At 39.3% G+C, this 26,329-nt stretch overlaps 1 protein-coding gene across 3 annotated transcripts in view; it reads left to right on the top strand.

The window, feature by feature from the left end:
- Positions 1–26,329, top strand: part of ACACA (acetyl-CoA carboxylase alpha) — a 236,979-nt gene that overhangs the window by 144,834 nt on the left and 65,816 nt on the right. For all 3 annotated transcript variants that reach the window (XM_060081582.1, XM_060081580.1, XM_060081581.1), the window contains 4 exons: positions 363–566; positions 5,096–5,251; positions 6,803–6,949; positions 22,053–22,322. In XM_060081582.1, the coding sequence (XP_059937565.1) occupies positions 363–566; positions 5,096–5,251; positions 6,803–6,949; positions 22,053–22,322 (777 nt within the window). The remainder of the gene's footprint in view (positions 1–362; positions 567–5,095; positions 5,252–6,802; positions 6,950–22,052; positions 22,323–26,329) is intronic.

The following is a 26,329-nucleotide window of genomic DNA, read 5'->3' on the forward strand; positions in this document are numbered from 1 at the left end:
ACTAGAGATTTTATTCTTATTTGGGGCTTTCTCTTAAATCCCATTTGTAATTTTAGATATCGCAGATCTTTCACATAGAATATGAATATAATTGGGAAAGGGGAAGGGAGTTGCGTGGATTTGGGTGTCGTGAGCCAGAGAAAACCACTCAAATGCCAGGCCAGCATGAAGTTGTCCCTGACTTGTTCTAAGCAAGAGTAGGGTTGGGGAGAAACTCTGACTCTTTGTAAGGAATGCATGGAGGACACATATCTGGAAGCCAGCATCTTTTCCCATTCCTCCCTTCCTAAAGATGGGCAGACCCAAACAGGTCCTAGTTACAAGAGATTTAAGTTTTGTGCCTGGCGATGTGTTTGTGTCAGATTGAGGAGTCAGTGCGGAGCATGGTAATGCGCTATGGAAGTCGGCTGTGGAAGTTACGCGTCCTCCAGGCAGAACTGAAAATCAACATTCGCCTGACACCAACTGGAAAAGCAATTCCCATCCGCCTCTTCCTGACAAACGAGTCTGGCTATTACTTGGACATCAGCCTGTACAAGGAAGTGACTGACTCCAGGACAGCACAGGTACAGTAGTCAAGCAGGCTCCTCAAAGTTTTGACTTGGTCCTAGAGAGAAGCCACTTGTCCTTGTTACAGAAAGACCCAAACTCACAAATCCCATTGTTTCACCTAGTGGGGTTATCCTCTCTTAGCTTAAATGGTTGCATGAATTTGAAACACTTCATTTGCCTCATAAGATGTGCCACTGTCCTAATCATGGATGTTATGAAACCCTTAACCTTTTGTCATGTATTGGTGAGCCCTAACAGGTGCCAAGTGAACCTGACTCCACAGGTACCTGTGCAGTTTAGGGCTCTTTTTTAGAGGGCTCTTGGGCTACTTGAGCAGTCTTGTCTTTTCTGATCTGATTTGTCCTTGTTCCCATTTTCAGCCTATTTAGACCACTCACTGGCAAGTAAAGGAAGGGGAATTGTTGAAATATGAAATATCTCAAAGAAGGAAAATTTCAACATAATATAATAATAGCTTTAGCAATATCGAGCAGTGACTTTATCTTATTTACCCTTTATTCTATTTACACACATTATCTTTCCTTCAAAGAGTTCAGAGTATCATATATTTATAAAAGAGCAAAGTGGCAAACTTTAACCCATTTTTTCAGATAGAAAAATTGAGAATATGAAAATGGAAAGTGACTTTCTAAGTAGATTGGTTCTATGATAACAAAGAATTCCCTTTTAATCTGTTTTACCACCTTGGTTTCTCCATATTTGGGCCATTTGCTATGATACAGGATTTAGGTCAGTTCACTGTTGCTCACATCTTTTTAAGAACTGGGATGTTAATTGTAGGTCTCTGGCCTGAACTTGGGAAGTGCCTTTCTTCTCATTAAAGGATGAACTTGCTCCTTTGTATGTGTACACGAAGGTCTCAGTCTGTTCTATGCATTGGGTGACAGAAAGAGATTATGTGTCTCTTGTTTTTATCTATGTCCTTTTAAATCTGGGAACAGCAGTAAGAAAAGATATTTTTTGCCGGTATTTTGAAGATGAGTTTTAAAATTCTAGGTTTAGACAGTTGTCAGAGCGACCTTTCATTTTGTGCTTTGATTCCCAGTTAGATGGCCAGAGAAACCTATCACGTGAGAAGTGAACAGTTAAAACAGAGAGAAAGTGTGCACAAGAGTGCAAGGGGTGAGCAAGAGAAAGAGTATTCAATAATTTTTTGCTGCATTTGATGTTTTCAGGACAACCTTAAGGACATTTTCAGTCAAAGCTTTCCATGGGCAGGGATGTTTTTAATTAACTTCTGCAGTGTCTTCAAGGCAGATCTATTCTTGTGAAAAATAAGATGGCCACTTGAGATTTTAATGTTTTTGATAAATACGTTTGTTCTTCATAACTGTCCCCGCCCCCCCGCCCCCCGCCTTTCTTTTATTAGAAAGCGCTTAGATTTCCCTCATGCTGGGTAGTGGTGACACAGGGGCATGAAAGGAGCAGATGCCTTCAATCAGGGTTTAGTACTGTGCCTGGCACAAAATAAGCACTCACTAAGTATCTGAAAGAATGAATGAGCTGCCTTTAGCCTGAGGGAGCACCCCTCTTACCATGGGTCCGCCATGTTTAGTAAGCCCTGAAGGAAAGGGGTCTCCCTGAGGCTCTTTAGTTGAGATTCAACAGCCATTGCCAAGCGTGAACTCAGGAGCCCACAACTAGAGGAGGGAGACCACAAAAAGAACAGCTTCTAGCTCAGTTCTGGAACCCTGAAAGCCTACTTGATGCTTCTTGCCAATTTGTTTTTTCCCTTTCTTTGCTCTAGTGAGTCATTATATGAATTTAAAACAATATAGAACCATGTGTATCATTCATTCATTTGTTCATTAATTTAACATTTATTGACCATATATAATGTATCAAGCAGTATGGATGCAAAGATAAAAAGTGATCTCTCTTCTCAAGAAATTTACCTCATGATGGAAGAAGATGGATAATTAGTTTCTCTGTTGTATGATTATGATTTGTGTCATCATAAAATAAGTACCAGTTTCTAAGGGAGCAGACTATATGGGATCAGAGATTGTTTTCCAAGAGAAGCCCTTTTGATGGCCCCTGATGAAAAGTGTGTGATAAATAAAATGTGTACCTGTTTTCATGAACTTGTAAAACATATACTTTACCAGTTTTAATTACTGTGGCCATTATAGTAGAAAATGGAATTAACACAGACAACATAGATAGATAAGTGACCATTCAGAGGCTTCCAATGCTGTCCATTGCTATCAACCTCTTGCTCCAGAATAATTTTTTATTCTTTCTGCCAACAAGGAGCAAGGTTGACTGGCTGGAGTTTCAGATTGTCTTATTTTCCTTGTATAGTCTTCGTGGACTTAGCTGTAGTGAACACTGATGTCAGGCAGTCATAGTAGAGAGATCTGAGTAATCCACTGCATAAATCAGTTGATTTCCAATGTGTAGTGTAAGAGGGAAATATACATTTCAAAATCAACTTTGTTGAGATAGAACTTACATGTAATAAAATGCACTCATTTTATGTGTGCAGTTTAATTCATTGTGAAATTGCACACACCTGTGTAACCACTATCACAATCATGATAGAGAACCCTTGACACCCTCAAAAGTTTTCTTGTTCTCCTTTGCAGCCCCAGCCCTAGGCATCCACTGATCTGTTCTCTATTGTTATAGAGTAGTTTTGCCTGTCCTAGAATTTCATATAAATGAAATTAGACAATATGTACTATTTTGTGTCTGGCTTCTTTTGCTCAGCATAGTGTTTTTGAGATTCATCCATGTTGCATGGATTATGGGTATGTTCCTTTTCATTGCTGAGTAGTGTTCCATTTTATGAATATACCAAAATTTTTATATCCATTCACCTGTCAATGGACATTTGAGGCTTTATTTTTCCAGTTTGGGCTATTCTGAGTAAAGCTGCTGTGAACATTCATTTACAAATATTTGTGTAGATATGTTTTCGTTTCTCTTGAGTAAATATATGAGTATAATTACTGAGTCATAGTAAGTGTATGTTTAATTTTATAAGAAACTGCCAAACTGTTTGCCAAAGAGGTTGTACCATTTTAAATTCCCACCAGCAGTGAAAGTACCTACAGTTATATTGCTTAAATGACCAGCCTGACTTTATTCCAGACCTTGCAAAACTGTACCTATCTTTCTAATAGAAAGATAAGACCTATAGGTATGGACTTGGAATGTAGTTCCAGAACCTACTGCTTTTGCTCCTTTTTTTCTTATTTTGATTTGGGTTATCTCCTCTAAGTCCAGTTTTCACATACTAACACCCTGGCCTCACTTAACATTTTGAATCTCTTGAAACATTACTATTTCTACCTCTCACACTACTAAGACAATGCTAATTCTACCTCCCACCTGGTGACTTTCTTCACTGGTCATGTGCAAGAGGATTGGGAGCTCCATTCTGGTGGGCTTTAAGCAGCCCAAGACAAGTTATGCCCAGAATAGGACCTGATTGACAAGTCAGTAGAACACATTTGTTCCCCAGGATATAGGAGAGTACTTCTCTTCTAATGACTGTTTAGCAGGTCCGCCAATCTATTCATTAGTGGTAGACTTAAGCTTATATATTTTAGGCCTGAATAAGTATGTGGGTATACACACATACCCTCACATCCCAACCTCCATTTGTATTCACTGCACTGGGAGTCTGTGTTTTATGAATTCATGCATAAAGTGCCTAGTTTAGTGTCATACAACCTCTGGGCACTCAATAAATATTAATTGAATTGAAATAGTGGCATCCCTTATAAATATTCATAAGCAAAAAAAAATATGAAGTACTCTTCTAGAAATATTTGAGTGAAAATAATTAAAAACTGGTGTAGTGATTTTATTATGTGACAATATAGGTATTGTAGGAGCTACTCACTAGTTGTAGACATAGTATACTGGGGGAAATATGTATGTATATTTTATACATTTTTTAAAATAAATTTTCTTTTTTTTTTACTATAGGCTGTGTCTTATGAGCTAACAAGAATTAGCTAGCTAGATGGATGGATGAAATCCACTTGTGTCAGAAATTTTTGAAGCCTTTATATAGCTAATCGTACTTATGAAGCACCTTCTAATCAAATAGACTAAAGTGTAGGTGACCTGGTAGAGCCTTGACCTGTGGCCTTCTACCACTGGAGAAAGAACAGAATTCTCTTTAGTGCTTAGCTGTTCCTCAACTGAAATACTAGAACTGCTTAGTTGGTTAGTTGACATGCTTTGTTTTTGAATATATGGGATTCAAGTCACTTTAGGAGGCAAGCATTGTCAGTCTGTCTCTGAAATGTGAAACTTATGCTGTGCTTTCTTGTTGATTTCAAAAGTATGATGTGTGCTTGGTTACATACCATCTTTTGGAGTTGGTTAACCTGTAGAGAGGTGAGAGCACCATGTACCCAATGTTAAGAGGCATATCTTAGCTACTCAACCCACCAAAAATGTGTTTCAAGAAATAACATTTGTGAAAAAAAAGTCCCTCTAGGAAGCTGATCTGATTTTTTTCCCCCTGTCTTTTAACCCCCATGCCATCCTCTTTTTCCTGCAGATCATGTTTCAGGCATATGGAGACAAACAGGGACCATTACATGGAATGTTAATCAACACTCCATATGTGACCAAAGACCTGCTTCAATCAAAGAGGTTCCAGGCACAGTCCTTAGGGACAACTTACATATATGATATCCCAGAGATGTTTCGGCAGGTAAATGTGGCTAACGTAGGGGGAGATCTGACATGTGCCGAAGAGGCAAGATTTTTCCTGAATTTTCATCAGATGCAGCTTAGACTGGAATAGGGCACTTCCAAAAGGCAGGAAATATCTTGACACTGTTCTCACTTCTATCTCTTTTGGGATTGTGACTGCCAACTCAGATGTTGGGTGGTTCTTTATGAATTAACAGGAAGAATGGTGAGAATAGAGGCCTCTGTTGAGTAGAAAAGAGTAAACCGAGACCACATGCCTGCAATGGTAGTTTACGATGACCGGTGTAAGGAGTTACATTTAGGTGTCTATTTCCAAAGCCTATATTCAAATCAAAAAGAGATTGAAACTCGAGTTCTCGTTTTCCTATTTTCCAAGATAACCCAGGTCTCTAACTGATAACTTAGGTTAATATGATGAGAATCAATATATAACATATACAAATGGATATAGAGTTCATGGTACACAGTTTAAATTATCCGTTCTTTTGTGGGAGATTTATTATAGCTGAATAAAAACTAGTGTATCAAAAGAATACTGAATTTGTCCTTAAAAAAATCTATGAATATAGGACTTTTCCAAGTCTCCTCAAAAATACCAGTGTTACCACATTTGAATTTTAATAAAGTAATACATGAGGTCTTAGTAAATAGTCTTTCTGTACTTCCTGTATTATTCAGATATACAAGAGATTTCCTTTATGTAACCATTTGTGTACAAGGTCTCTCCCTTGAAACATAGCTGTCTTCATTCAGTATTACCGGCATTGTTACCCTAGAAGTTGAGTGTTGACTCTGTTCCCCAGTGCCAGTGCCATAAAGAGAAATCACATTCTATATAATTCTTCCTATAGAATAGACATAAACACAGTGATTTGGACTTGTAAGTATGAATGAGTCATATTGGTTTTAAATGTTGCTTTGAGGCAAGCAGAGAAACAACTGAACTAGTTCCCACTTCATGCAGCAATATTTTTGGTAATATGAAGTTGGGAGTGGAAATTGAAATGGTTTTAAAATGATAGGTGTGTCTCTCTGTTTTCTCAAATTTGAGCAGACTTCATTTGCACATTTACAGTCATACACCTCTAGTGAGCTAATTCCCGTGTATGGGCCTCTAGCTTTGAAAAGATTTTAGAAAGAGGATGCTTCCCCTGAACCTCTAGTAGAAACTCTATTCTTATGTTCTTGGGTTTACTTTGTATTAGCTGAGTGTCATGTCACTTTCCTGGTTATTCTTCTGTAGTCAAGCTTCTCTAGGATTTCTCTTTTTTAAACAGGGACTGATTCATTCTGATTCATGATCACTCAGTAGTTTGATGTTGTTGGAAAAGTGCCTGATTTTTGGCATGTAAAAAACATTATGTTAAAGACAATTACAAATCTATTTCAGCTGAGAATGAGAGCTCTAGAATTTGGTCTAACGTTTAGACGCTCAGCAGAATATTTGGAAAAGAAAGAGCAAAACTAGACTGACGATATTTTAATATTTATTTTGTTCATGTTGAAATGCTAATTGTTACTGATTAGTCACACTTTTCTCCTCCTTTAGTCCCTGATCAAACTCTGGGAGTCTATGTCCACTCAAGCATTCCTTCCATCACCCCCTCTGCCTTCAGACATGCTGACGTACACTGAGCTTGTGTTGGATGATCAAGGTCAACTGGTCCACATGAACAGGCTTCCAGGAGGAAATGAGGCAAGTAATTGCGTCTCCCTCTCCCCTTTCTTATCTCTGTGCCCACTAGTACCAGCTTTCCATGGGGGTGGTCATTAAATAGTATTAAGATCTGAGTGGCATAGGCAGCATAGTAGTCCTATTGGTAGAAATAGTAGTCCTGTTGGTAGAATTCTTTAGCCAGAGAACATGGACTGGATAGCAAGGAATTGTCATTAGTTTTTTAAGTGTGATAATGGTATTACATTTTTTTAAATGCTATTACAATTTTGCTTTTTAAAAAAGAGTATTGTTTTCTGTTAGAGATACATACTAAAATAGTTACAGATAAAATGATCTAATCTCTAGGATTTGCTTCAGAATAATGAGGGGGTGTGAATGTGGGAGTACAGATGAAACAGGACTGAACATGAGTTGTTAACTGAAGCTAGGTGATAGATACATAGGACTAGATTATTTTCTCTATTTTTGTATATGTTTGAAATTTTGAGATTTTTCTATAATAAAAGCATTTAGAATATTTCTTGATGTTTTTCCTTATTTGGATACTTACTTTGCATACTGGTGTACGGTTTTTGATATGTTTTTTCGTGCTCAGGTAATTTCATCTGGTGCTGTTGTTGGCATGGTAAATATTTTCTTCTTAAAGGGGCCCAATCAGAACCAGGGGTTTAAACATAAAAGGAGGTAACAGAGAACCCGTGTCTGATAGTTATCCAGGAATGCCTTTTCTAGCTTTGGATTCCTTTCTCCTATAGTACACTGTTAATGATGTAAAGTCGTATTCTGCCCTATACCCCACATCCTCCTCAGTGCACTGAGATTCTTCCTGATTCTAACTATGCTTCTAATGTACAGTTATAACAACAGTAATAAGCCTAAAATGAGATATATTTTTATTTTAACCTTAGATGTAATCCCTAGATAAACCTCGTTCCTTAGAAGGAGTAATCTCTATCTGAGTGTTCACCATAAACAGACTGGGTACACCTTTGGGGATAAATGCAATTTTTTCCCATTTTATGCAGTATCTTTTTCCAAAAAATTTCCTATATGTACAAGGTGCGTGGTTGTTCAGCAAGTACACTAGTGGCTGCCAAAAGTAGATGGTTTGGTAAAAAGATGGATGCAAGCATTAGACCCGATGGAGAGTATCAGACTTGTAGGAGTTCTTCTAATCTAATAGCAAAGGCGAGAGGCTGGGGAGAAAGGATGCGCAGAATTTTGACGAGAGTAGGTGCATGTATACTCATTAACACACAAAGTTGCAGCAGAGGTTTATGCCACTGTGTGTAGCATCTACTTAGTGAACCCCTCAGCAGCAAAGAAAAGCTTCATTGTGCTAGACTTAAATTCTGATTCATTGAACAGTGGAGTCTTCAGGAGTGGAAGGCACCCTTGTGAACAGGGGACTGAGAGAAAAACGCTTTTAACTAATGTAATTAAAACACAAAATGAGATTTTTGGCCACGTGAAAGCTAGCTGCAGTGCTGTGTGAAACCTCTTGCCATGATCTTTCTGTCCTGCTTTCTCTCTGCTCTCATTCTGTTTGAGCGAATGAAGACTGGGGGAATAGCGAAGTCCCAGAGGGACAGAGCTCTGTTCTTGCTGAAATTACAAGCACAGAGCTGCCTGGGCATGAACATGTAGTGTTTACTCTGCCAGTATGAATACAAATAGTCTTATTATACGGGACTCTGTACCCAAAGACCACACACACACACACACACACACACACACACGAATAAAAAAAAAAATAAAGGTTTTTTTTAACCCTTTTAAGACCCAACAAACCTTGGTGCAAAGGGATGTCTTAAATAGCAGCATAGGACTAGGGCTGTGAGTAGTAGCGTCAATACAGGGACCACATGTTTTCCTTTGCCCAATGCTTTAATAATAATCTTGAAATCTAGAAGTTTAATAGTATTTAAAATGTTTTTTTGCTTTTCGTCAGTTCTTACTTTCTTCTTGTCCTCCTCTTTTCCCTCCTTAGTTGCCTGTTTTCTTTGTTCTCTTTTCCTTTCCTTCAAATGGTTGACTAGGATTGAAGCTGAGTGTTAGCTTGCTGTTTCTGAGTCTTTGAGCTCAGGAGGAGTGAGACTGATTTCTTTTGGGAGCACTTAGTGACTAATGCTCGGCATGGCTGGTGAAGTCAGTCAGTGGCCTTAGCTAGATTATAGGGTCCCGCACAACAGGAATGAGGTCGGGGTATTAGTATCCAACTCGGTTACCAAGAGCTTGAACGTACAATGAAGCATGTCCACTGAGCGACTGACCAATCTAAAGATGGAGTTTCAGCAGTCAGAACTCTGAGGGACAGCTGTGCCTAAGAGATGACAAGGTGTCAGGAGGATGTATTTCCTCGTGCTGAGCCCAGTTTTATCAAGGCAAGTTGACTTTCAGCAATTGCCGTTTAATTTTCTTTGGCCAAAGAGACAAGTTTGTCATGAGCTTGGCACTCTACATATTACCCCAAGAATGATGTGAGGGGAAGGAAAAGAGCTCATGCTGATGAGATTGGGAGCAAATCAGTCCTATCCCGAAGAGAATGGGCATCTAACGGAGCCTTGAGAAATAGTTTTATTAAAAAAAGGAATAAAAGATTGACCTGTTAATGTTCTGAGAGCCGAGGCTCAATGTAAATGCGTCAATGCTACGTAGCCATTAAATCATCATAATGTGGTGTTCTCCAAAGGTGACAGCTCCACCAGGTCATCATGGTGGGTGATATTGCATTACCTTGAAGGATTGGAGTTTCTGGGTTTCAAAGCTAGCACATGGATATAAGGAATACAGGTAAAACAAGAGATTCCTGAAGAGTTTCCCCATGAATTGAGATGCTTCTCCCCGTAATCAAAGGCAGAAAGCCTGCACTTATCATACCATCGGCTGTGTGGGTAACCAGTCTTTCTTCCCTATTTTTTTTCCAGGACAGTAAATAGGTAAAAAGGTGATGGGACCAGGACTTGGAACAGTTCAGTTCCATTTAGTTTTAGGTAACTTGTTTGCCATTTGAGGAAGAATATTGGCTGTTTCAGCAGAGATGTGACCTGCATTTTGAACATTGTGGCAGAGTTAAAAGCAGGCAAAAGAGAGCTTTTCTGATGTGACGTTAGCTACTCTCTCCTTTCTATTTTCCTAGTTGTCCCTTCCCCACTGAGAGAGATGTAACTGAAGGAATGCCACCTTATGCGTGATGAAAGGTATAGGAGAACACATTTTTCTCCTTGTCAGATTTGAATGGCATGGCATTTAGTATGAATTTAGAGTAGGAATAAAAAAGATGTAGACCAAATCTGTGAACTACGTTCCTTGCAAATAGCTCCAAAGATAAGTTGTCTAGGACTTTTTTTTAATCGTTTCAAGTAAAGATGAAAATTGAGGAAAATGTGATTGCAACGCAGACTAAACTGATTTCATGCTCCTGTGATGGGTACTGTATGTAAATACACAGCTAGATGAATGTATGCTGTTGAGCCTGGACATAGAAGAAGCTCAGCTAACCAACAGTTCTACTTTCACCACTTCTCAATTTGGGGGGAATTGTTTTCATTTTCCTGCCAGTTTGCTAACCTGTTTTGATCATTTGGTGGAAGCTGTAATTGTAGGTGGGAACACTTTGAGTAACAGTTCACAATCCAATGCAGCTGCTTTTCGCACCAAATCCTGTTATTAAAAGGCTCAGGCTAAGATCAAGCCACTGTCTGTAACCGACTTGACGGAGAACAACTTAACTTTGCCTGGTAGGACAAAGAAAGCACTGGCCTTCTTGAGACTGTGTTCTTATATATTCTGAAACGTTATTAGCATTCTTTTATTATATTTCCTTTAACTGCTCTGTGAACTAGATGATGAATCTCCAAATTGGGCAATGCTGAAAGAAACGATAGACAGGCACCTTTTATAGCAAAATTAGTGTGGATAGAAATGAGGACCGTGTTTTCCTTACTGTTTCAGAACATGGGCTTTTAAACAATATGAATCTATCCATTCCCTCTGATTGCTTCTGTCGTAATGAAAATCTGCGATGAGAAGATGCTGTGTCTAGAAGCAGTTATAATAATTAGGTTTAGGATGTGTACTCCAAAAAGGATTGGCAGTTAGAGACTGGAATTCTTGCTTGGCATTACATTTTTTCCTTAAAATTTTTCTGAGAGTTAAGTATGTTCCAGATTGAATGCAATTTGATGATCACCTCCACACACACTGCCAGGCTTAAAATTGTAGTGGCTCCAAGACTTCGTTTTTTCAGATGGGCACTAGGTGTCAGGGTTTTTCCTTCTCAGCAGCCTAGCCTTCAGATAAGCCTCTTGAATTGCCCTGTTTGGTGAGGCAAATCCAGCAGTATCCTTCCCTTTTTTTCCAGTTGGTATGGTAGGCTTTGCCTAGTGTTCCCACAACATGCAATTGCTCTCTTAACCCTTTGGGTGGAGATCTGTTGAATCTTACATCATGACTGCACATTTTTACAGGAAACATTTTTTAGAAAGAGGATGATTGAGGAGGGAAATAAGTAGTATAAATTAAAGTTCGAAGGCTAGCTGCCATTATGACTGGTACCTTGGTTTCAGTTCTGCTTTATGTTCTGGGGGATGAAATGGTGGGGATTAAGAATTCATTTCTAGAACTGCTCAGCCTTGCCTGTATTTAACTGTCGTCTAATTGTTGGCAAGGTACTGTTGTCCAGTTCCACGAAGGTGTAAGCATCTCTTTAACTTTTTTATTATAAAATATTTCAAACTTATAGAAAAATATGGAGTGATATGACAAATATCCCTGCATCTATTGACTAGCTTAAATAAATCTTAACATTTTGACACTGCGTCTCACTTATTTTTGCTATAATCCTTTGAAATCTCTAATTTGAGTATAAAAACAAAAATAAAATTTAGGAGTTGGATAGGGAAAGGAAGTTGGTAAGCTTATGTAAGCCTGAAAGATTGGAAGAAATTAATTAGTAGATCTATTTTGACAGTTCTTAGGCTGGACCTCTTAACCCAAAGGACCTCTTATTTTAGAAAAACCACCATAACCCTCTGTCTTAATTCACTTGGTTGACATTTTCCATACTCTCAAAGGAATTGCTTGGGCTATCCTGGATTTAAATTCTAGTGCAGCCCATTATGCTTTGAAACTGACTGGAGAGAGCGTTTGTGGGCTTGAGTAAGGAAAGAGTTGACCATTTCTCATGCGAACAAAACCCAAATATTTTTCTAGTGTAACATTAGGCTTTTGCCTATTGTTTTACTCGATTTAACCTCAGAATAGCTCCATGAATGGGAAGCTAATTTGGATGTATTTTACTGTGCTTTTGTTTCATTCTTTTGAAATCAGTTTACCTTTTCATGCTGGGTGTGGAAATTGAGTCCGTATCAGTATTTTAGATGTGTGTTGGAAAAGAGGCATATTTGTATTGTAGCATGCTGAAGGTGAGCTCTGAAATAGACCCAAGAAAAGCAGATCTGAAAAACAGGATCATGGTCTGTGCACTGACTGTTCAAGTTATAAAAAGAGACTAATGGTCCTTGCCACCAATCTGTCCCTGAAGATGGGAGAATGTTTCTAAGTGCTTTGAGATCCTCGGCAGAAAAGTATCACATTCCACTGATTACATATAAACATTCATAATTTGCACTTACCTTATTTTTCATCAAGGACTTTAAAAAACCAATTTTGAATCTTTTTAGCCTAGCAAGATAGGAATTTCAAGTACAGAAAAAGACATATTACAGAATACGTGGTAAGATAGTTTTATTTAAAATTATTGTGCACTTTTCTTCTTTTAGCCTCATTCTTAGTGAGTGTGTTTGGCTACAAGTCTTTGTCTGAAATGATCTTCAGGGCCAAAGTTGAGTCCCTCATTAGAAAAATATTGAGGCTACTTTTGAAAGCTAGGTCTTGCTGCTGTGGAATTACTTCTAACGAATTCCTAACACTGTTCTTCTGGGATGTATATATTTTTCTTCAAATTCCTTCTTAATGTCTGTTATTGGAGCTGGAGAATTCTCATTGGGTCGATTAGTTGATTTTGATTTATTTCATTAGTAGCAAACCAAGGCCCAATGAGCTTGACTGACCTTGAAAATCCTAATGCATCCCTTGGCCAACCAAAGCAGCACTTGTGGAGGGCTCCTCAGTGCCTTTCAAAAGTAAGTCCTTAAAGTTAGCCTTTAAACAAAAGGATGAACTTGCCAGCATTTTCATACATCTTAATTTTTAAGGTTTTATAGAAAAAGGGTGTGATATAGTACCCTACGTCAAGAAATTTTACAGCTCCAACCAGAGGCAATAATGAACATCAGGACAGCAACAGATGACACCAGAGGATGAGGTGTAGCGTGGAACATCAGAGTTCAACATTCGTTTACATGATTAATGGGGGAGGCTTCCTGAACTGTGGTAGGCCAGCTTGGTTAATTTCCCTATCAACCAGTCACTCCGGCGCCCCATTTCTCAAATACCACTGGCTTGTATGTGCTCCACTGCATGTGTTTTTTTAAAATTGGTGTGTTTATTAAAGCATTGTGTGTACATGTGTAAAATGACTGTGGTTTCAAGCATATAAATAGTACAGGAAGAAATAATTCCTCTGTTTAAAATTATTATTTCTAATCTTTGGTAACATTTTCAAAGAATTACCTCTGGGCAGAAAATTTTTTGCTCTAAAAATGATATTTTTCTTATCCCTTTTTTTTTTTTTTTTTTTTTTTTGCGGTATGTGGGCCTCTCACTGTTGTGGCCTCTCCCGTTGCGGAGCACAGGCTCCGGACGCACAGGCCGAGCGGCCATGGCTCACGGGCCTAGCCGCTCCGCGGCATGTGGGATCTTCCCAGACCGGGGCACGAACCCGTTTCCCCTGCATCGGCAGGCGGACGCTCAACCACTGCGCCACCAGGGAAGCCCTTCTTATCCTTTTATCGCTTTTTAGAAGGGTTGAGGTAAGTTTGTTCAGCCATTTTTGAATTATCCAAGCATGAAAAAAAGAGTTTTTCAGCTGTTAAGAAAATTATTTTCAGCTCCTTTATGTGCTCATACGACGCTAGGCAACGGAACATGATATCCAGAAGATAATACAACATGGAAAGGCATTGACATTTTTTCAGCATGGTTTTTCTGAATGGCACAAATTAAGTCAAATATTGCATTGCCTTATGGTTTAAAAATACACCTTTTAAGACCTATACAGTATTTTCTAATATTTCATGATGTATTGTTTTCCCACGAGGTTCTAATACAAGTTAAAATTGTAATTATTTTTTGATAGTATCTAATTAAAAGTGAAGTATTCCATCTAACATACAAAAGGAAGGGGGAAAGGTAGCATTTTGTTATCTGTCTGAAAAGGAACTCAAGTGCATATTCCTTCTCTCTGGATCTTAGTTTTTTCATCTTCACGATGCAGATGCTGCTTGGGTCTGTTTCGGCTCTAACGTTCTAGGATTCTTTATATTTCTGCCCCAGAGCCTTGTCGGATAGTCATCTTCCCAGCATCAGCAGTAGTAGCACGATAGCTGCTGGAGGCTTTGCCAGAAACACTCAACTTGTAGACTTTCAGCATGGAAAATAAATAAAGCTTCAACGTCTCAACCACCGTCTAACCTGTGTTTAAGTCCACATAGAAAGATATTATTACCGATGAACTCAAAGTGTGGAGATACAAGAAAGGCAGCTGTGGTAAAGATACTCCCTTTCTCCTTCCCACGGCATAGCTAGACTTGAATGCTTCTTCCATCCTTGGAAACAAACTCCTGTCCTGTTTTGCCCCTTAGCTTTCCCTTCCGATTTCTTTATTGAGCTTAAATACTGTTGTTTTACTTTGTGGTAGCAGCAGCTTTGGAAAGTGCGGGTGTGTACATGTGCATATGTACACTTGTACCTTCTATTCACACTGATAGTACAATTAATGTTGATGTCAATTTTGGTGTTAATTTGGGGTCATGATTAGTGTTGACACTTTGTGTCCGACTAATGGCATTTATAGGCATCATCAGAATAAATGTTAATATTATCATGTTTTTATTATCTGTTATAGTAACATTAAACCAAGGTCCTCCCAGGAGAAAAAATACACATATGGATAGATAGATAATGCCTTTCTGTATCACTGGTGTTACTCAGCGAGAAAATGACATCTCAGGGCAGAATCCTAATCACTGTTTGGAGCATCAGAAATAATGATCACCTCTGATCGGAGGTTGTGAATAATTCATTCGGTTTGATTTTCACGTCCTGTCCAGTGATACTTTTCAAACCAAATGTGTTTCTACAGGAAAATAATGGTCCCACTTCTTATGGAAATACTGTAGCACAAATCATTTTACCCACATAAAAACAGTTAAACAAGACTGTTCTCTTCTGCTTGCCTTCTCCGCCCCATCCCCTCCTCCCTTGCTTGCACGTGTTTATTCCAGGATCAGACTGTGGCCAAAGAAATATCTTCTTCCTTAGAACTTGTATAAGGAAAACAAATGTTTATTTCTGCTGATCCTTAACTTATTCGCGGTAACTTTTTTGAACCTCTTCCCTTTCTCACTTTAAGGTAATTAGTTTAGGTGGATAATCCTACACCTAAGAAGCCTGCTAATTGGAATGCTCTGTTATCAAAAATAATCTGAAATTAGATATTTTAAAAACTGATTTATGGCTATCTTAATGAAACTATAATTGGCAGTAAGTCCCTAGAACCACTTGGTTAGTCCATGCCTCTCTCGGCAAGACAGCAGTGGTCAGGGAGGAAGTCAGTGGCACTGCCAGGGACCAAAAGCCTGAGTCTGAGACTCGTTAGACCATAAACCCAGCCACTCTGACAAGCCGCTTTCAGGCTACATGTTCTCCCTTTGTTGCTTCCTTAGCCCTTTAGTCATCCTTAGCCCTTAGTCCTGGAGTGTCATTTTCACTAGGTTTTATTGCATAGAAACGTTGGAGGGAGAGAGAAGCTGAAACAAGAGGATTCAGTGATGGAATTTCCTTTGGATGTTATTTTTAAGTTAACATACAGGGCAGCTTGGCTTAGGCGAAATCAGTGAATGTCATATTCCTAATCCCATTGTCACACTTGTGTATGCCTTTATATAGTGATTGCAGAATTTTCAATATAAAACCTCCATTGTGTGTATAATATAGATAGACCCCATCCATATAAAGTAATTTGACTGAAAAACTTATGGTGTCCTAATTAAATGGGAGGAAAATATGACTGTCTTCTGAAGTAATGACCCAATCCTCTGAGACAAAGCTATTCTTAGATAGAATATTTTGAACCATTTCTCCTGAATGTTGTGACCCCCTTTTTTTTTTTTTCTAAATCTAACAAGGGCAGAGGAAAGCGTTTTTCAAACTAGTTTTCATCATCAGACAAAGTACTTTGCATTCAGAAACCATTTCCAGTATCAAATTCAATTTTGTCAGGTGATTAGTTGAGTTTGGTAGAGAATAATTTAAAAACACAAAGCTGGCAGTGGCCGTGGTGCTTCTGCACTGGAGGAGAGCAGTTGCTGTTCTCAAGTTGCAAGCCCTCTTTCAGTGACTGTGTATGGTGGATTATTGTGTTACATGTCTTTGCAGCTGTTACAGACCTGCATCTGTTGACACCATGTGTTCCTACCCCGGACTGCTGGAAGAAATAGGGGAGCGGGTGAATTGATATCTTGCCTGCCTATCAGTGCAAATGTCCTTTTATGTACATGTTTGTAAAGCTCTTTAGCCCCCTTCAAGATGAAAGGCTCTGTATAAATATAAGCTTTTGATTTTAGTACATGTTTGGAGTACATGTGGTACAGTCCTAAATATGTATTTAGCTGATAGGCACTGTTCTTGTCTATTGTACAAATATTGACTTTAAAAGTATAAATATGTATTTAACTCTCAGACCAGAAAAACACTGAAGCAGTACTTCTAAGGTAGAGATATTAATATTGTATAAACCTATATATACATATGTTTACATTATACCACATCATTGCAGAGCATTTCTTTTTAAAAAAGGAAATGATAGCCCCAACAGACTAAGACAGTTCTTGATACTCTTCTCGCTTTAAGGTGAGTCTTGATTTTAAGTTTTCATATGTTTATTCCTCTCTTTAAATTTTATATAAATGTGATCTGTTGTAGTATAACTAAAACTTAGAGTCAGTTCCTCTAAAACATGAGAAATCCATTAGGTTGGTGAGATTTTTTTTTCTCCTTAAAATTTTTTTTTTCACTGTGAAAATGTTCAAATGTGCACTAGAGATAATAATATAAGCTCCCATGTACCTGTTACCCAGTGAAGAAGTATTTGGTAGTTTTTTCTCCCTTTTTAATTTATAAAATTTTTAAGTTATGAAGGCATAAACACATTAAAGAAATTTGGAAAATGGGGAAAAAATTCACAGTCCCATCATCCTAAATAATTATCATCCCATTTTGCTATGTTTCTTTATTTCTCTTCCCCCCAGCCCCCAACAAGCTTTTAGATAGAGATAGAGAGTGTGTGTATGCATGTGTGCATGTGTTGTAACACTTACTATAAGATTTAACATGTATTTAGTCTTCACAGCAGACTTAATACAATAGGTTATTATTACCCCATTTTACTGATGAGGAAACTCAGGCATATAGAGGTTAGTAACTTACCTAAGGTTATGTGGCTAGAAAACTGACTGAACCTCTATTCTGTCAGAGTCAGATTACATTCGATTCAGATTTGTAGAATCTAGTTTCTGAGTCTGTGCCCTTGACCACCACACTATTTTGCCTCTCAGAGTTATTATGGTATGCATGCAATTTTGTTATCCTGCTTCTTTAAATTTAGCATTACCTCATGGGTATTTTAAAATACTGTTCATAGTCTTCATAGCCACCATTTTATAAGGCTGAACAGAACACTAACAATGACCTCACTAGTCAATATATTCCCTCTAAAAAAGTTTTTATCATGACATTTATTTTTTCAGCTTTTTATCTTAAAATAATGTTAGATTTACAGAAAAGTTACAAAAATCATACAGAGTTCCCATTTAACCTCCATTAACCTTCACCCAGCTTCCCCTAACATTAATCCGTTATATAACCATGTTATAATTATAAAAACTAAGAAATTAACATTGGTACAATACCATACTGTTAAATAAAATACAGACTTTGCTTTGGATTTCACCAATTTTTCTACCAATGACCTTTATCTGTTCCAGGATCCAATCCAGGGTACCACATTGCCTTTAGGTGTCAACGACATTTATGTTTGTGTTATACTTGATGTTCATCTTTCCATATCGTTTCAGCTAAGTGCAGTGGCAGTAGTCTGGAACATACTTCCTTAATTTATCTAGTAAATGAAATTGTGTGAATCATACTTTAAAGAATAAATCATTCACACTCGGTACAGGACAAGTTACTTAAGTCCTCTGTGCCTTGGTTTTCTCATGGCAATAATAACAGCTGTTTTTTAAATTAATAATGATAATAGCTACTATTTGAGGACTTTTATATGCCAGGCTCTGTACTAATTTAATGTGGTGTTCCTCTCAACGATCCCTCCATAAAGATATTGTTATCCCCATTTTATAATTGGGAAAATTGAGGTTAAGGTTAAGGTTAAGTGACTTGTCCAAGGCTATACAGCTCATATAAAGCTGAAATTTGAACCAAGACAGGCAGATTTTCCAGCTTAATCTCCTATTATCAGTATTTATTAACATTTATAGTATAGTACAGCATGTTATAAGTGTGCAATGAATGGTAGCTATTATTCTTATTATTTTTTTAAAGTAAAATATTTTAATGGTATTTAGTACTGTTATTCTGTGATCCCTAGAGATAAGTCATGCACGATGTTCTAAGCTCTTGCTGTTGACTATCTTCCAAGTATCATTTAAAAAATGAAATGACTGTGGAACCAGCAAGTATTTATTACTCCCATATTATGTGTAGAAATGTGTAGGAGTCCTGCTATGCACTGGAATAGATGATATGATGGTTCAAGCTGGCAAGCTAAAAGCTGTCCTAGGCCATATGTGATTAATTATCAAATGAATTCTCTACATGAAGGTCTTAGTAGGCGATCAGAAGAAAGGAGTCACTTTAGACTAGGGGAAGCTTTTCTGAGGAAATGGAATTTGAATGAACCTTTATGGAACGGGTGAGATTTGGATAGGTTGAGAGGAGAGACAAAGGCAAACTTTGTATGTTAAAGTTAATATAATAGATTACTGCTTCTGATAGTTTTTCATCAATCCCATAGGTAATATTTTCTTAATTTTGTATGTGGGGACATTGAAGCTCAATAAAGTTAAGTGAATTTCCCAAGGTCACCGAGTTAATAAGTGGTAGGGCTTAGATGTGGATCCAAGTTTGTTTGACTCCCAAGCCCAGGTTCACCATTATATATCCCGTCATTTGATTAGCAGTAAAATCTAATTTTTAACATAAATTGAGCAACAGATTCTTCCTTAGAGATTTATCCATTGTGCTTATTCAAAACTTAATCTCTTCCAAAGAGGAATCTCACTGTACCAAGACTCACACAACACTCTCCATTCTGTACTGGTACTTTTTTTTTTTTTTTTTTTTTTTTTTTTTTTTTTGCGGTATGCGGGCCTCTCACTGTTGTGGCCTCCCCCGTTGCGGAGCACAGGCTCCGGACGCGCAGGCTCCGGACGCGCAGGCTCAGCGGCCATGGCTCACGGGCCCAGCCGCTCCGCGGCATATGGGATCCTCCCAGACCGGGGCACGAACCCGTATCCCCTGCATCGGCAGGCGGACTCTCAACCACTTGCGCCACCAGGGAGGCCCTGTACTGGTACTTTTTAAGTGGGAAGGGGGACAGTTGATACGGGACACATTTTAGAAAGACATTAAGAGTAGTGTGTTCTTGGTGCCGCTGTGTTGACACCTAATTAGAAGTCAAGGGACTTCCCTGGTGACACAGTGGTTAAGGATCCACCTGCCAATGCAGGGACATGGGTTCGAGCCCTGGTCTGGGAAGATCCCACATGCCGCGGAGCAACTAAGCCCGTGCACCACGACTACTGAGCCTGCACTCTAGAGCCCACGAGCCACAACTACTGAAGCCCGTGCGCCTAGAGCCCGTGCTCCGCAACAAGAGAAGCCACCGCAATGAGAAGCCCGCTTACCGCAAGAGTAGCCCCTGCTCGCCGCAACTAGAGAAAGCCTGTGCACAGCAACAAAGACCGAACGCAGACAAAAATAAATTCATTAATTAATTTTTTAAAAGTACTACTAATAATTAGAAGTCAATATTGCAAGCGTAATGACCTGGCCAATTGCTGAACTGACTGCCCAAGTGACACAGTTAGAGTCCCCAGGTAATAGCAAAAGATAAGAGTGTTATTTGCTTGCCCAGTGCCACATAGACACAGTGTTCGCATTCACATGCAACTGCTAAAGTAGATTCTTCTGGGCTTATATCTAAGCTACTCTGGCCTAGGTGGCTAAAGTTAATATGTCATAAAATGTGGTGTAGAGCCCAATCTTCCTAACTACAAATGCATTTAGAGGAAATAGCTTTTCCTTCTTGAAAAACAAAAGAGATGTTGGATTAGAGGGCCACGTGAGAAGGCAGTTAAAATACTTTTCCCCACATGGGCATCATATCGATCAGCTTCTTAAAAACTATGACCAAAATTATCCTGATATTTGGAGTTTCTCTGTGCTGTTTTTTGGATGATCTGTTTCTTCTTCCTTTTCTCTGTCTTTAATGAGCAGATAGAGTAATACTGCCTTACCTCAGAAGGTGATTGGATTTTTTTCTATGTATTATATCGATTTTGATTTTTATTTGGCCAGTGGTATATATTAAATAGCTTATATTTATCTGTAGGCGTTTCATATATATATTTCTTAATGCTGAGAATCACAAATAGCTGTGTGGAAAGCTTCAACCAGCCTGATTACAGTGGATGTGCAATTGGATTGAGAAATGTGTACTCAGAGCTTATGATCACTGGCCCGGTTGAGTCTGGGTGATGCATGTGGCTTTCCAGGGATGCTGCTATTTACATCTGTTCTTGGCCCTTCTCGATGGCTGGCTCCGCAATGAGGTGATAGGCAGCAGCCCAGGGACGAGGGACCAAGGCTGCAGATGTGGCTGGGCTCCATTAGGCAGGACCAGGAATGCTCGTCTGGTAGGCTTTGTGTTTGGGGGTGAGTGGTGGTGGTGGGAAGCGGGGGAGACGGAAAGAAACAGGAAAAAAAAAAAGAATGGAAAGCATTACTCATCTAGGTATAGGGAAACAGACAGGCAGACATGAAAAACTGCAGCCGTTATCTGGGGAATGAGTGAGTAGAAAAGAAAGGGCACTAGTGAACCAACAAGTAGAAGGAATGAGTAGTTCTCATGTAGAAGGAGATTAAAAGAGGAGAGGGCTGGGAGGGTTTGGGAAGAGACATGTCACCCCTCTGCCTATTAAGTCAGTATCATTTATTTGTGTGGCTGGTCAGATGCTACTGAACAGTGAGCAGAGATTTATATATATCATAGTGCAGCAAGAGGTTGTTTACCTGCATCCTTTGGTTTTCTAGTGTTGGGAGAAATCAGCAAGAGATGCTTACAAGGATGCAGTGTTGAGCTACAGTAAATTCTTGCAGAAATGGAAGATACCTGAAGCAAGCCTGTAAAGAATGTTGCTATTATTCCTGTCAAATATTAGAGGACAATAAAAGGACCCAGGGTTGTAAAAGTTGTATAGTCCATGAGAGGTAGTCCTCTTTCTGTTCTCCTGTGTGTTAAAGATTTCTTGGAAAGAATCTCACAAAAGATATCTTAGTAGATACGGTAGTAAGTTAGGGCATCCCGGATTTAATTCCCAGTGCCCCAGTATTCTTCCACACATAGCCTGAGTGCATTTAGACTTTGGTTTTTCCATCTTCTTCGAACAGACCCAAAGAAGAAATTGAGACAACTGTGAAATCCATATACAGTAAACCAGCTATTCTCAACATAATCTTAGAGAAGTATGCTAGAATATTTGTTCTAGTTTCCCGCAGGGAGCTTGGCTCTTTAGCAATGCATATCTTTACTTGAAGGTTGTGTCTACGTGCAGTCTGATGTCTTCAGGTAACCTGAAAAATAATTCTGCATGTAAGAAGTTTGTATTTATTTGTTTGTTTGTTTATGCCTTTGCAGATTGGCATGGTAGCTTGGAAAATGACCCTTAAAAGTCCAGAATATCCAGAAGGCCGAGATATCATTGTTATTGGCAATGATATCACATACCGAATTGGGTCCTTTGGACCCCAGGAGGATTTGCTGTTTCTCAGAGCTTCTGAGCTTGCCAGGGCAGAGGGCATCCCACGCATCTATGTAGCAGCCAACAGTGGAGCAAGAATTGGACTGGCAGAGGAAATTCGTCATATGTTTCACGTAGCCTGGGTAGATCCTGAGGATCCTTACAAGGTACAGACTAAGAAAAGATAATACTTCAAGTTACCGTATGGGTGCACATGTGTGTGTGTGTGTGTATGTGTGTGTACGTGTGTAGAGAGAGGTAGAGGTTTTTTTTGTTTTTATAAATTTATTTATTTATTTATTTTTGGCTGCATTGGATCTTTGTTGCTGCACGCGGGCTTCCTCTGGTTGTGGCGAGCAGGGCTACTCTTTGTTGTGCTGCATGGGCTTCTCGTTGTGGTGGCTTCTCTTGTTGCAGAGCACAGGTTCTAGGTGCACAGGCCTCTGTAGTTGTGGCGCGTGGGCTCAGTAGTTGTGGCTCGCAGGCTTAGTTCCTCCATGGCATGAGGGATCTTCCCGGACCAGGGCTCGAACCCACGTCCCCTGCATTGACAGGTGGATTCTTAACCACTGTGCCACCAGGGAAGCCCAAAATATATACCTTTAAATTATTCTACTTTGGCTTCCAAGACTTATGGTCAGTCATCAGCAAAATCTCTCATATCCTCAGCTTCTTCTCTGATTGTTCTCTAGTCTTGCTCTACTTGAAACCTGCCTGTCCTCTGAAGACTCTTCTTCCCCTGTGGCCCTCTTAAATGGTGACTGGTTTCTCTTTCCCTTGTACCACTGAGCCTGGAGGAAAATAGCTTCTTGCTAGTGCCTCACTGCTACTTCCAGACCCTTTTCCCTCCCTTCCCTCTGAAAACCCCTGTCTTTGAATCTCATGTCATCAGACTGTGCCGCACCATCACTGCTGCTTATTATAGTGTTCCCTACCCTTTGGCCACTCCCTCTTCTTTGCATCTTTTAGTTGCTGGCACATTGTCACTGTCTCCAGTACTACTAGTCCTGTTACCATTCTTGATGATTGCTGTATATAGAGATGATTCATCCCATCATCTAGCCTCTGAGATCCTTGACTTCCTCTCCCCCAATGGTCCTATCTTACATCCCAGATCAGCCTCTCATTCCCCATAATGACAACTTCAAGCATCCCTTCCTTTGCTATTTCTCCATCCTCTCTTTCCAGCTCACTCTCCTTAGTACCCCAAGTCCAATAATCCTTTGCACTCACCAAGACCTACAACTATGGATCCTGCCACCTTTCTTCTGCTCTTCATTCCCTCCTTACATACTCATTTTATTCCTATCCAGCCTTAAATCCAAAGTCTACCATAGGCTAATCATCGTAATCACTACCTTTCCCATGCCTTCAATTTCTTTGCTTTTTCTCTTCATTCCGCTTACTCCGTGTCTGTACATAAACCTGGTTTAAATCCAACTCCCTCCATCTACTCCTTTTCCCTCACCTGCATAGCTGAACACTGATGGAGAAAAATACACAGTGCTGTTGACTAGTCTTACTTTAAATTCAAGCTTACCAGCCTCCTGATTGACAGTTTGACATCTCTCTCCTCAAACCTCCAACACCCTCTTCCTTCATCCTCACTCTTAGCTGATGATGTTGCTTCCCACTTCACTGAGAAAATGGAAGCAATTAGAAGAGAGCCTCCACGAGCTCCTATATATCTGCATCTGTGCTCTTATTCTCCGCCTTCTCTCCTGTACTTTGATGAACGGTCCCTGCTTCTATCTAAGGCCAATCCCGCTATGCTTGATCCTTTCCCTTCTTGCCAACTTAAGGACGTAGATCCAAACTCCTCCCCCTTCTTTCTTACATCATCACTTTTCCCCTCTCTACTAAATAGACTCCTTTTCTTAGCACACAGACACTTATCCCTCCAGTCACTAACCCTACCCCATTTTTTCCTTCCCTTTACAGCAAGACTTCTTAAAAGAGTTTCTCTTCTTGCTGTTTCCAGATACTCTTCTCCCTCCCACCCCCTCTGGAACCCATGTCAGTTCCCCTTGCACCCTCACCATTCCATCAGAGCTGCTTTTGTCAAGGTCACCATTGATTCCATATTGTTAAACTCTGAAACTCACCTATTTAACGTTTCAGCAGTATTCCATGTGGTTCGTTACTCCTTCATCCTTGAAATACTTTCTTCTCTTGGTTTCCAGGAACCTACGGTCTCCTTTTTAGCCCCCTAGCCACTCTTTCTCAGTTTCCTTTGCTGCCTTTTACATCTTTAAATGTAAGAGTGTCGGGGGATGATGGAAATATTCTGTATTTTGATTGTGGTGACGACTACACACAAGTGTGTACATTTGTCGGAACTCATCTCACTACAACACTTAAAACTGATGGATTTTATTGCACGTAAATTATGCTTCAGTAAAATTCATTTTAAAAGTATATGGGAATTGTTGGTGACCTCTAATAAATACAGTATTTCTTTTGGGGGTGATGGAAATATCCTGGAATTAGATAGTGGTGATGGTTGCACAGCATCTGAATATACTAAAAACTACTGAATTGTACACTTTAAAATGGCCAGTTTTATGTTATGTGAATTTTATCTCAATTTTTTAAATTATAAAAAAAAATGTGAATGGAGACACATATCAGTGCCACAGAGGCTGTGGCAGGACCAAGAAGTCTAGGACTCCCCAGCCTTAACCCCACAGGGCCCAGTGCCCTCTCACCTGGTGCTGTGGCAGGATAGCTTGTATGGAAGGTGAGGTAAGAAGGAAGAAAAAAAGGTGTTTTAGGGCTTGGTCCCTGGACCTCTCCTCTTTTCTATATTCACCTTCCCTTGGTGATCCAGTCTTAAAGCTTTAAATTCCATCTATAAACTGATAAACTTCCAAATTTATATCCTGCCCCTGAACTTCAGATTCATGTATCCAGACTCAACATCTCTACCTGCACATCTGCCTAAACGTAGCTTCTAATCTTCTTCCTTAAATCTGTTCTTCCCACAATATTCTCTGTCTCAATAAATGATACCTCTGTTCCTCATTTAAGTAAAAGACCTTGGAGTTATCCTTGACCTCTCTTTCTCATATCCCACATCCTCTCTGTCAATAAATCATGTGTACATCCTGACCTTCAAAATATATCCAGAATCCAACCATCTCTGAGCACTTCCACTGCTACACAGTAGTCCAAGTCCCTGTCACCTCTTACTGCATTTATTGCATTGTTTCCTAATTGACATTCCTGCTTCTGGCCTTGCCCCTACCCCTACCCAAAGTCTACTCTCAACAGAAAGTGGCATGATCCAGTTAAATGTAAATCAGATCACAACTCAAAACTTTCCTTTGATTAAAACCCTTTAAAGGCTTCCCAACTCACTCAAGTGAGGGCCAGAAACCATATAGTTACCTGCAAGGCCCTCCCTAGATTGGCCTTCCAGTACCACTCCATCCTTGTTCTCTTGCTGCTCCCACCTGATTCCACACTGTGGCTCTACCAGCCTTTTCACTGTTTCTTGAGCCTGCTGGACACACTCAGCAGCTTCACACTTGTGGTTCCTTCTGCCTGAATACTTTTCCCCCAAATATCCTCATGTCTCATTTCCTCAGCTCTTCAGGTCTTGGCTCAAATGACATTTTCAATAAAGCCTTCCCTGGCTATTCTTCTAAAAGTTCAACTCTGCCAACTCTCCTGTCTCCTTCCTCTATTTTATTTTTTCCTTAAACATTATTCCCATTAACATTGTATGCTTAACTTATTTATTTTGTGTATTTTCTGACTCTCCTACTAGAAGATGAGTTGTACAAGGCCAGGAATTTTTGCCTGTTTTGTTCCTTTCTGTTTGTTCTGTGTCTTAAACAGTATCTTGCACATAATAGGCACTCAGTAAATATGTGCTGACAGACATACTACTGACACTCAGTGCAACAGGGCATTCTCGTCATAAGTCAGGCAAAATCAGTGGCAAATTCAAATTCATGTCTCTGGCATGTTGTGCTCTCTGTGGGACAAATTCAGTTAAATGGTGGACATAATTTCTCATAGTATTTTAAAAGTTTTTCTCTGCTTCCTTTTTTTTTTTTCTGAGTGACTGATTCACTTAAGGTGAACACACATATTAAATAACTAGTTTCTATGTGTGTGTGTATATGTATGTATAAAAATAAGTCAGTTATGAAGTGTTAGTATAATT

This window comes from Mesoplodon densirostris, chromosome 18, assembly GCF_025265405.1.
Source record: "Mesoplodon densirostris isolate mMesDen1 chromosome 18, mMesDen1 primary haplotype, whole genome shotgun sequence".
In the NCBI taxonomy this organism is placed as follows: Eukaryota; Metazoa; Chordata; class Mammalia; order Artiodactyla; family Ziphiidae; genus Mesoplodon; species Mesoplodon densirostris.